Here is a 12,732-nt window from a genome sequence, read left to right as displayed (position 1 = left end):
AAGTGGCAGGAAGATTTATGAAAGTTCCCCGGTGGCTTGCAGAGCTTACCATGCTCAGGAAGCTTGATATCAGAGTCTGTCAGCTAGACCAAGATGATCTTAAAATACTTGGAGCCCTGCCATCCTTGAGCACTCTCGCACTTGAACTGATTTGCATTATTTTGAAGAAAGATGTAACTATCACGAGCAAGTTGCATCCTGAGGAAGAAACAATTCCAGAAGATTGTTTCCCGAAGCTCGAGGTTTTCAGTTTCGATTGTCATGTGCCATGGATCACCTTTCAGCAGGGAGCTATGTCGACACTGAAACACTTCCACTTGAAGCTCTATGCTTGCCCAGATTATAAATTTCCTTCAGGCATCATCAACCTTCCTAGTCTTGAGAAGATTAGCCTCCGGTACTCTTCAGATCATGCAATCAGTGGCAGTATCACGAAAGCAGTTGCTACCATAAGAGAACAGGCTGCCACACATGGTAAGCCGATAAGGTTTTCTGTCAATGGCGATTCTGAGGTTGTGAGAGGAGGTTGGGGGAATGAATACATTTTCCCATCCAGATATTATTTCCCATGGATGTGGTTATGGGCTCCTAGAGAAACAGCAAGGTTCAGGCAAAACAATAGTTGATCCTGAAATTGTCGCCACTAAGAGTATTCGTGTTACAAACTTGCTCAAGCCTGTGCTGATATATCTTTACCTCCATTTCTTTCTCAGCTTTGTTCCCTGCCTCTGCACCATCATACTGCCAGCCTCCATTTCTCATGTTGGCAGGTATGTGCCAATGTCGGTTGCTTCGTTCAACGGGCACTTCCCTCTAGTTCGCCAGCCTGACGTTGGGCTCTGGTTTTCTTGGAAATTCATCATCTACTAGATACTCTATCTTCCTCTTTCTTATTTCAAGACAAGCAAATACGGTTGGTTTAAAAGATGCCTGCCTGCTGAGGTGTAAAGGACAAGACATCCATATCATGAATAATGCTTGTATATGAATTGTATCTATCCTTATTCCATGCAACCCTTATTAATAATGCTTGTATCCTCATATGGGTATGGACTTTTCTATGATGTGTCATTTTCGTAACGCTACAGTACGATGCTTATCATAATATCAGGAACTCTCCAAGTTATTCTATTTGACATACTTGATAGCACTGCTTGTGGCATGTATTGTACACTAATTTTTCTTTATCTATGGATAAGCTATATGTTTTTCAAGGCATCAATAGAAAACCCGATTTTTTGTAGGACCTACTTATTTTCATTGGTTTCAGATGATATCCTGAAATCCTGTATATCTTGATCAGGCTGATTTTAATGCAATCTGAGAAAAGACTGGAAAAAGACGGAGTAGTTTGGAAGTAAATGACATGTCCACTGGAGGTCGTCTTGTTATCCTTAAAGAGAATCACAGACAACCACATATTTCTTTTCTCAGCAAAATTTTACGGCGAGTTGCAACACATATTAATGTTCATTGCCAAAAAGATCAGATTTTTTTAATTCTTTTTTACTTTTTCTTTTCTTTCGATTTTACTGTTTTTCTAGTGCATTTGAGCTTGGGAGCAGAAAATCCATGTTCCTTCGGCAAGTCCGTACTTATGCCCGCAAGACAATTTTGGGGCTGAATGCAGAAAACCGGGAATTGCAAATCTGCGAGGCTAGTAACGGTAAACATCCACCGTTCTTGTTGTCATGGGGAAATGTAAGGTTATTTCAGGTATAACAGGTGTGAATGGATACATACGAATACTTGTAGAATAGAGAGAAGGATCTTTCACCTCTACAGATCAAAACACTACTCTCCTCTCATCACTGACCGGCCCTTGACCACGCGTCAGTGATGGCAATAGCACTGCCATGCTTCTTCAAGCGTGTCAGTGATAAGCTTTTTGGGGCTCGGCAGAATGCTTATCACAGACCGGTTTAAAACAGACCCATCTGTGATATTGTGTTTCTGTGACCAAAACAGCCCGAAGTGTATAACTGACATGCTGCTTTATTTGACTAGTCTGAGTTGATCACTTTGTGTATCCTTGATCTGAATGCGTACTTCTTCGACTGAAATACCCGAGTAAAAGATGTGAGTCGCAATTAAAATTTGTGCTGTTGTTTGAGTTGTAAGGATGCATATCCATTATGAACAGGTAAAAAAATGAAATGTAAAAGATGCATTTTCGGTTGGAGCATGATGCTCATCATGATTGTGTGCATCAAAAGGGATTGTGATTTGATCAAGTAATGTATGTACTTGACACATGCAGCCCCGTTATTAAGCAAAGTGACCGAAAAGTCAGTGATCCAGAACAACCTCGCTCAGAGCTGAAGAAAAATTAAAAAGTATAATATGCCATAGCGGGCGAAAATAGAACTTGATGACTAAACACCTATCCTATTATTGGACCACCATCCAAACCGGTTGTAGATATCCCGAGCTACCATCTCCCATCGGGCAGACCCAGTAACCAAAGGCTTCCACATGAGTGAGTAACGACCACATACGATGTGTATCATTTGTTAAGGCAAGCTAGATAAACACATTGATTAAGGCATCATCTGGATTCTGCTATGCTACTGTAAATAAAAATGTGATAGAACAATGTGTACATTGGCCTTGCTCGAGCAGTGTAAAGCATTACAGATAAAGCTCAAGGAATGTAATTATAAGTAGATCGAGTAAATACTGCTCTGAACTTGCACAAAGAATAGAGTTACACAACAGAATATCTTTTAGAAGAAAAATCAAAGAATAATAATAAACCATTAGTTGGCTTTTGGGTCACTCACTCGTGATACTGATCAACAATTATTCTGGGGCCTTTGTCATCTTCCCTTGCTGCAGTTGCCATATTCTCTACCATTGACTTGGTAACACCACCTGCTTTGTCATGTATTCTGAGATGCACCTCTTTTAGATTTTGAAGATTTTCGATGCCATTCATTCCACCCAAATTGCTGAACCTTAGCTCAAGCCGTTCCAGCTTCGGCATTGCATTATCTGGGAAGGTTAGCAGTGGCACCAATGGAGCCGAGAAGCGAAGAAGCTTGAGCTCCTCAAATCCGCTAGCAGGAACTATGATCTTCCCACCAGCCTTGTTTTCCCCTGTGGTGGCAGCTGTTTCAGAACCCACCTTTGCTGAAGTGAGTGAAAACGTGAGAGAAAACAGTGTCTTGAGCTTGCTCAACTGGAGCAAAGTATCAGTAGTCAGCACCGTCAACGAGAGGGTCAACTTCGTCAATACATCAAGTTCCGTGATCCATTGTGGGAGCTCAACTAACTTGCCAGACAGTTCAAGAGCATTCAGAAACTTGGGAGGGAAAGAGAGAGCACTCAGCAATTTTAGAAACTCAGATGACTCATCATCGATTATCAGGGTGTGAAGAGAGTAGCCACCAAGATACTCAATTGACGAGCTTAATTCTCTGAAAAGTTTACTTCCGTTTCCGATGTTGAGCTTGTAAATGGCTAGCTTCCTCAGTTCAGTTAGATGATGAAGGTCTGCCACAGCAGCCGCTGACCCCTCATCGATCTCGATACCTGACAGTAGGCGCAGGGATTTCATTGTTTCCTTCTTCAGGTCTTCTGGAAGCCTCAATGCCTTCCGTGTTCTTTTGTTCCCACCAAGTATGTTGACCAGTCGTTCCAGCTGGCAGACAGTGCTCGGCAGCTCTGTGACATTGGTCTCCCTTATGTCAATAGTCTCCAAATACTGGAGCTTTCCAATCTTCTTAGGGATCTTGTCAATCTCTGTCCTTCGGAGACTGAGGTACTTGAGTAGAAGCATCTTGCATATCTCCTTGGCATGTTGCTTTTTAAAATCATTGCAACCTTCAAGATCTAGCACTTGCACAATTCCAAACTTCAATGAATTGGAAGGCAGTTGGGTCAAGCTCCCAAACAAGGTCAGAGATCGGACATGAGAAAAGTTCATGCCATCCATTCCTTTCTTGTATTTGGAGTCACCGCCTTGGAGGGACAGCCGACGGACTTTGTTGCTAGGCGTCGCCATGAGCCAGTGGCCACCAACCACGGTGACAAAGTTCTCTTCGCTTGCCCTGGACACAATGTACTGGAGAACCATGTCATGAACTTGATAACTCTTCACCTTCCCGTTGCTGCTGTGCTCCACAGCACGTATGATCTTCCTCTTTATGAGATGATTGAAGTATGTCTCCGCGACATCCTCCGCACTCAGCCCATCCTTCTCGCTGACGAAGCCTTCTGCTAGCCATCGCCTGGTCAGCCGCTTGGTGCTGATGTTTCGCCCCTTTGGAAATATGCATAGATACAAGGAGCATGTCTTGATCTCAGCAGGCATATCATTGTAGCAATGGCTTAGTATCCTTGTGACTCCGTCCTGGCCAAGAGGTTTCCCAGGGTCCGGTACCAACCTGGCGCAAACTTCCATCCAGTCCTTCTCTAGTTTATCTGGGTTGCAGACTGCGTGCCCAGCCATGGTAACTATGGCCAATGGCAGACCCCCACAAATTTCCCAGAGTTCAGGTGGAATTTTCTTCTGGTTTTCTTCACTCATATTGGATTCGGCCATGAATAGTTCTTTAGGTTTGTCATCCCTAAGTACGCCCACTTTCTGAACATGAACTCCTTTATCTCTTATGCACGCACTAGCAACTGCTTGAAACCGTGTGGTGAGTATTATGCTGCCACCTCTCTTACTTTTAGGCAGTGAATTTCTTATCTTCTCCCACATCGATGCAGACCATACATCATCAACTAAGAGCAAGTAACTGCAATGAGGAGAAAAGACCATTAAGAGTAGTACGTCTTAAATAAGCTCTTTACAGTATGTTATGCTATCTTATATGTCTCGGAAACAGCTTAAATAACTTTCACATGTGCATGTGATGTGTCCTACATATATGCGAAATTTAGTTATAAATAATTTAATATGTAAGCTACACAAAAAAGACAAATTGTGTACATATACAAATACTCAATCTATTATAGACATATTCGAGGCGTGCATACCTGTTAAATTTTACTAAGAATAAAGAAATGTCAACAGCAAGGAAATGAACTACACACTATAAGAACTTTGCCCCAAAAGTGCAGTATTAAACTAGCATATTTTCTATTTTGGATGCAACGCTTTTGCAATTTTGACTAAATGACCAATAAGTTGCTCATGTCTATGGTCAAATAACAATTGGTCGTATACTAGCCACACCTTTTCTTTCTTTTTCCCTTTTTAATGAGAGCTAATGGTTGACATGGAGAGCACTATGCATGCTTGTATATATTATGTTCCTGTATACTATGCAACTCTTATGATTTTGCAATGACCTAATTAACCATAATGCAAACTCATCTTGAAAAATATGCTGTACCTTTGTTCCCCCAAGTGCTTCCTGAGATCTCGTGCAATATCTGAGGTGCTGCCACCAGGCTGCTCATCGTCCTGGTGGCCCTTCTGTTTGAAAGTATCCCACAGGCTGCCAATGGCAGCCACGAGGCTATTTTTCTCCAAAGTGCCGACACCACTGCTGCCTTGCTTCTCGTTAGCATCTTTGGATTGTGGCATGACTTGACTATGTATGCTTTGTAGTATCGCTTCTATGTCGGAGCTCTGCGACACCGTGACCATGGCCCGGCAGTCAAATTGATTAGCAAATTTTTGGTATAACGCCATGGCCATTGTGGTTTTGCCCACCCCTCCGAACCCGACGATGGACAGAACACCTTGGCCATTCTTCTTAGGCCCCGTTTGGGATGTAGGGGCTGATGAGGAGGGATCTGTGGGAGATGTTGCAGCTGGTTGTTGTAAGGTCACCCATTCCCCGAGGTCCTTGATGTCCTTGTCCACTCCGACAGGCTTCTTGGTACCAACAAGCTCAAGGCTCATCTGTTGGTTCTCAGCAGCCTGGAATCCTCCAGTGGCAACTGCACTGGATTCCCCGCCGCCACTCTTCGGATTATCGACGCCATACCTCGTACGCCGTTCGCCAATCTGCTGCGCACGTACCTTGAGCTCAGCGATGCTGGAAGCAATGTCGCGGCGAGACTGCCACGTCCAAAACTCATAGACCTTGGAGATGACAAACGCGCAGCAGACTTCGCCACTGGGGTCGTGGGAGAGGCGGTGCGCGAAGTCGTCCACGCAGTCCTCGATGTCGTAGGTGACATCGCGGATCTGCTCCATCCAGTCTTTCATCCGGCGGTCATGGCCCTGGGGAATAGTGCTGCTGAGGTCGCCAAGAAAGGCCTGCATGCTCGTCATCTCGTCGTTGATGTACTGGATGTCGCCGCGGACGCCCCTGATGAGAGCATACTCGTGAGCAAGCAGGCCACCGAGCTTCCTCAATAGAGATTTCATGGTGGCCTCCGAAGCACCCACCACAATCTCCATTGTTGGCACCCTTGGTGTTCCTCACTAGCACCTACCGAAAATTTCTGGGTTTTGATAGGATTAGTAGCAATAGATTGATGAGACTGGGCGTACTTGGGGGGCTTTGAGGGACTGTTGATTTTTCGTTTGCTGCAGCAGGCTCTGAAACTTGGGGGGATTTCTTGCTTCCATTTGTGCACGCACCTCCCTCTGAAAGTCTACACAAGCACTATATCAATATAATACCTACGGTTTTGAGTAATTAAACAAGGGGTCGGGTACCAAGACTTGGTATCCTATGCAAAGTCTTTCTGTCATATTCAGTCAACTCTTACCATTATTGCACTAGGCCTATACAGATAAGAGCATCTTGTTTAGGTTGCTTAAAACTAATGCTGGACTTGGCATCTATGAAATGTCCAATTGTCCATCATACTAGCACGGATAAAAATATGGCTCTAAACAAACTAACAACTTGAGTAATGTAGTGTCTAACTGTTCGATTGTATCATGCTGACACCTTGGCATGTTAGGTTAGCTATTACCTGTTGCATGTTCTCATGTCGGACATATTATCTGTACATACCTCCACGGCACATGAATTAGGAAGCTGCGTTCTGGCTCTATCATACTCACTCCGTCCCAAAATAAGTGTCTCAAGTTTACTACACCTTTGTACTAAAGCTAGTACAAAGTTGAGACACTTATCATGCAGCAAAAGCTAGCTTGTGGTGTGGACACCTATATACTTAATCCAAAAACACCAATAAGTCCATCTTAACAAATCCAGTATGTCAGAAGGGAGAATCATGACCTGAGACAAAGGCCCAGTTTTTTGTCCAGATTTTTTTCTGGACAGGAGAAAGGGTTGATCTGTTTGTGTAACTCGTGTTGCACTAGGATGTCTCGTTCAAACAACCAAGTTTTAAAACTCAAAACTAACAGGAAAGCTTTCCATGTTGGTCCTGCCAGGAATAATAACTCTCCCTGGATAAGCATCTGTGTCAGGAATGCCGGGCAGAAACTAGACAGAAAAAGTTTATTGACGATCTTCAGTACCTCTATCCCTGGCGGCTTTGAACCATTAGGAAAAATTTAGGATTCTTATAGCGTAGGAACTCCTTCGCCTAATGCCAATCTTGGGTAACATACGGGTCAACTCTAACACATGACATCAGGGCATACATCTCAAAATTCAAATTAAACAAGGGTGCAGGTACTAAGACTTGGAATCCTATCCCACGTCTTTCGGTTATATCAAGTCAACTCTCACCATTATTGCACTATACCTTTACAGATAACAGCAACTTGTTTTGGGATGCCTGAACCAAATGCCAGCCACGGGCATCTATGTGCTGTCAATTGTAATGGCAAAAATAAAAGATAGGGCTCTAAACCAACTGGCAACTCGATTAATGTAGCGTCTAATTGCTGTTCCATTATCTCTATTAGCTGTTAGCTATTAGCTATTAGCACCAACACCTTAGCTATTAGCTGTTGCACGCTGTCATGTCAAACATATTATCTCTATTAGCTATTAGCATATGGATTGTGAATAGACTTTAATGACGCGATGAACAAGAAACCAGGAAGCTGATTTCTGGCTCTACCCTATTATGCAGAAAAGGGTGACTTGTGAAAACCTACATACTGATAATGCACAAACTCAACAAGTCCCGGGGAGCTCATGGGACTTCTAACAAAAACGGCCCATCAGGAAGGAGAATCATGACCCGAGACAGAGGCCCACTTTGTCCAGATCTTTTCCGGACAGGAGAAAAAGATTGATCAGTTTGTGTAATTCGTGTTGCACTAGCATGCCTCGTTCAAACAATCAAGTTGTAAAACTCAAAGCTTTCAGGATCGATCAGGAGGCGTGCATGCCAAATGGTAGAGGCAGAGGCAGAGCAGAGAGGGCAGGGAAGACATCCACGCACCTCGGTAAAATCCATCACATGGTGTGGCCAGGGCATGCCCAACGAAGAAGAAGCGCACACTGGGCTCGAGCTCGCAATCTTCGCGGTTAGCATCGTGGGCGCGTGCGTGGTCCAGGATCGAGATTACATACATCTCACAGCGTCTCTGGCATTCCGTCAAACACCTGCCGCGCGCCACAGATGTGAACGTGGGCGCGGCTGACAGCAGCCAGCCGTACCCGTACGAGCGCCGCGAGCCGGGATTGCTTGGAGGGCCTCCCATGGTCGGTGGAGAGGAGAAGGCCCGCCGGACCGGATGGGTCGGCGGCTGCGGCGGCGAGCGATGGCGGAGTGGCAGTTGCCGGCAGGGCGGGCGGATGGACGGGGAGCATTTTTGTTTGTTGCCTGCGGCTGATTGGATCGGTGGGTTGGTAACCCACGCTGGCTGCCCACGTAGCCACCTGTGGACGTCAAAACGGGAAACATTGTGATGTGGCGCCTACGTGTACGCCATATCATCCTTTAAATGTTTTTTGGGAGAAAATCATCACCAAGTACTCGTATTTGCTAAGCCGGAATTTTACTTTGTTCCGAAAAAACAGTGGAACTAGAAAAACTTAAGAAATATTAAAAAAACCTGCAAAAATTCTCATAGGACCATGCATTGGAGTTATTTTTATCGATATTCATATTTTCACTATCTTAATGTTTTCGTTGAATATTGTAAATACTCAACTTCTCTTGCCAACGTTAGTTGTCCTGTCCAAGGAAAAGAGTTGATCCATCTCTTACTTAATGTTTTTTTTCGCGCATACGCAATGTTGGGGAACGTAGTAATTTCAAAATTTTCCTACGCACACACAAGATCATGGTGATGCATAGCAACGAGAGGGGAGAGTGTTGTCCACGTACCCTCGTAGACCGAAAGCGGAAGCATTAGGACCACGCACATGCCGCCGCTCCCGTATTCCGCCGTCGCCAACGCCCCTAATCGCTCTCTGAAGAAGAAAAGAATCGTCATGTAATTGAACAGAAATCTCCAACCCATTTCTGCTCTTGTTTTGCGTCCACTCATCAGCCGGGGAAATATACACTGTGCCCGGCCATCTTATGCTACCTGTGGACAAAATCCAATTTATGGAAGTCAAAAAATTCTGAACAAAAACTATGTTGTACTAGCAACAAGAATCTGTCATACTACAAAATTTGAGATCCAAATTGAAAACACGGCGTTAGAAAAAAAAAGACAAATCCACAATGGTATAGAAAATGGGCTGAATTCAAGGCCCAGGTTGCATTAGGTACTATTCACAGCATGATCGTCTTTTTTGTTTTTAACTATGTATGTTGAATTTGAATCTAAAATTTTGGTACTATGGTAGATATGTGTCATACTTACACCCTCACAAAACTTCATAATTTTCAATGTTTGTAAAGTGAGATACAGAGATCGGTGCACCGGCAGCACCAAATTCACCGTTGCACCAGATACATTCCAACAGCCAGGGCAACTAGTCAGAATCGAGAGGGTACCTTGAACAGGGTCAAAGGACATTTTAAATCAGAGAATCCTATTCGGCTATTCCTACAATTTTTTTTGAGTTGGAGCCGTTCCTACATAGTCAACGAAAAGTCCATTGCTGAATGTTGTATGCAAATATTTTGGTACAACTTCTACAACCAACGCCTGCATTGTTTCGTATTCGTAAGATGTTTCCACATTATTGTTTTGTATTCGTAAGATGTTTCCTCTACATATTTACACAATGTCACATAACACTTTTTTTGGAGGGGGGGGAGGGGGGTCGAGCTTTTGTTTTACATCACAACTCTTTCATTTTCAATCTATATCTCGTTATGTGTTTGCTTAGTGTTTTAAATTTTTGCTATGATTTGGCATGCTTACTAAAGATATTGCCAGCATCGCGACATCTATAGTTGACATGAGAAATGTTTGGTTTGCCATGGATTGTTAACATTACCCTAAGTTTAGCATATGCCTACAACCATGCTAGCAGACGCCTCATAGATGTGGCTAGTTTGTTGAGACAATTCACATCATTTTTCCTCCAAATTAAGTCAAGTATATTGAAATAAAAGCATGACTTTTAGTAGGATTACAATCTCACAAATGTTCGTATAATTAAACAATTATTTGAAGATGCTAACAATTATTTCGTAGTTCACATATGCCTGGGATGACAACATATGCATATAGCTTTGGAAAAAAACACTAGTTCATACTTTACTAGTGTTCCTTAACGGCACACGCTGCAAAATCATTAACAAAGCACTAAATCTTGACACAAATGAAACTAGTTCAAATATTGCATATGTTGGCATTGTTTTGGCACTGATTGGCAATGCAACTAAATATTGACACCAATGAAAAGTAGTTCAAATATTGCATATGTTGTCACTATTAAAGTTTTGCCAATGCAACCAAATCTTGACACCAATGAAAACTAATTCAAATATTGGATATGTTGGCACTTTTGGCACTGAACAAGCAATGTATTAAACTAAATGCAACTAAATCTTAGCATTGTTTTGGCCATGACACATAGAAAACAATTCTTAAAAATGACATGTTCTTTTTGGCCATGACCTAGAGCTAGAGCAAACAATTCTTAAGCATGCCATGGCCATGATTTTTGGACTAGTTTGGTCTTTTGGCCATGAGCTAAAGCAAACAATACTTAAACAATTATTAAAAATGCCATGGCCATGACCTAGAGCAAACACAGTTCTAAAAATGATATTTCTATCAACAAGTTTGCATATGACCTAAGAAAAATTACAGTAAGCCGAGGGTGAACAAAGACCGAGCAAAATTGTAGTGGCCATGACCTAAGAAAAATGACGACGGGGGGATGAGATGCTCACATGGGTTGGAGCCGAGGGTCGTCGTCGCCTACTGCCTAATCCATCACCATCGCCTACTGTCATCTTTGTTGCCGGCGTCGAAAGCCTCGCGTTGGGAATGTAAATCACACCTCGTATAAAAAAATATCGAAACGGACCATTTCACTCGACAATGTGACAGAGGGAGGCACCGATGTGTACCTGAGGACAGGAGGACACTGGAAATCTCTAGAATCGACTGGCGACCATCCTCGGCGGAAAGGGGATCGAGAGCAGGGCGACAAGTTCGAAGGGAAACGAGTGGAGTGGGCGAGTGGGGCGAGGGGGTTGCGGCCCCTTTGATTTTGCCTGGGAAGCATCCGACGCAATGTTGGCTAGCCCAATAGGCCAGTGACAAAAAATAATAAAAAGATACCAAAAATAATAAAAGACACAAAAATCAATAAAAACGATCCAAAAGTAATACATATTTTTATAAAATAACTACTTTTTAGTTTAATAACTAAGTATTTCAAAAAATAACAAAACTATCAAATTGCAAAAAATTCTAAATAAAAAATCTTACTTTAATAACTAAAAATCTAAAAAATCATTATAAAGGCTCAAATAATAATATATTCAAAATAAATGTTTAAAAAACAAAAAAGTTTCAAAATAAATATTCTTACTTTGATAAACAAAAGTCTCAAATATCATTAAAAAAGATCAAAATAATAATAGATTCAAAATAAATATTTTTACTTTAATAAATAAATTTTTCAAAAAATAAAATAAAATGCCTCAACATAATAATAAATTCAAAATCAATATTCTTACTTTAATAACCAAAAGACTCAAAAAATAAAATAAGTACCCAAAATAATAAAAGACTCCTATATAGGCAAAACAAGGGAGAATATTTTTGTGGAGAAAGGAAGTTAATTAAATTGTTTGACAAACGAGTGCCACCAACTCTCCTATATATAGGCAAAAGTTAGTGTTGGCGTTCAAATTCAATAAACGCGAGCACTAGACTAATTACCTACGGCGTTCATACAAATCCAACGCCACCACTATCTACCAACTAGTCAAATATAGCTGGGCCCATCAATTTCTGGCGTGTTAGAAAAAATCAACGCGAGCACTATCCTTATAAAGTTGTCGTACCAAATATGCCTACGCCACCACTATTTGGAAATATAGTGCTGGCGTTGATTAAAAATGGGCCGCCGCGAACTAATGTGTTGTGGCTAGCCATTTCTCTACTAGTGATGGGTGGAAATTATGCATGCTCGCAGACTGAAACAAGGAGACCGAATTTCACCACTCCTATATGTCACAGCTATGGACATTCTCACGACATTGATTCTGAAAGGTGATAATGAGGAGGTTCTGCAACAATTGCCAGGGGTCAAACCTATCTAGCGCATATCCATATTTGCTGATGATGTGTTCTTGTTCACTAGACCGATGCATTGGGATCTTAGTTTTGTCAATTATGTGCTGGAAACATTTGGCAAGGCCTTGGGGCTTCAAGTTAATTATGAAAAATCATTGGAAATTCTTATCAGGGCAGACAAGGCGGAGACTTTGTGTGTGATGGAGGTTTTGGGCTGCATTATTGATTCA

The 12,732-nt window shown here is 42.3% G+C and overlaps 1 protein-coding gene across 1 annotated transcript; it reads right to left on the bottom strand.

Annotated features, from left to right (window-relative positions):
* Positions 1–2,644: 2,644 nt before the first annotated feature.
* On the bottom strand, positions 2,645–6,542 carry LOC123133151 (disease resistance protein Pik-2). Its single transcript, XM_044552691.1, has 2 exons — positions 5,346–6,542; positions 2,645–4,745 (listed from the first exon to the last, which is right to left on the bottom strand). The coding sequence occupies exons 1-2, from the start codon at positions 6,362–6,364 to the stop codon at positions 2,780–2,782; spliced, it is 2,985 nt and encodes a 994-aa protein (XP_044408626.1). The 5' UTR covers positions 6,365–6,542; the 3' UTR covers positions 2,645–2,779.
* Positions 6,543–12,732: the final 6,190 nt, after the last annotated feature.

Source organism: Triticum aestivum, chromosome 6B, assembly GCF_018294505.1.
Source record: "Triticum aestivum cultivar Chinese Spring chromosome 6B, IWGSC CS RefSeq v2.1, whole genome shotgun sequence".
NCBI classification, from domain to species: Eukaryota; Viridiplantae; Streptophyta; class Magnoliopsida; order Poales; family Poaceae; genus Triticum; species Triticum aestivum.
Note: the sequence above shows the minus strand (reverse complement) of the source record. Positions and strands in the feature narration are given on the sequence as shown.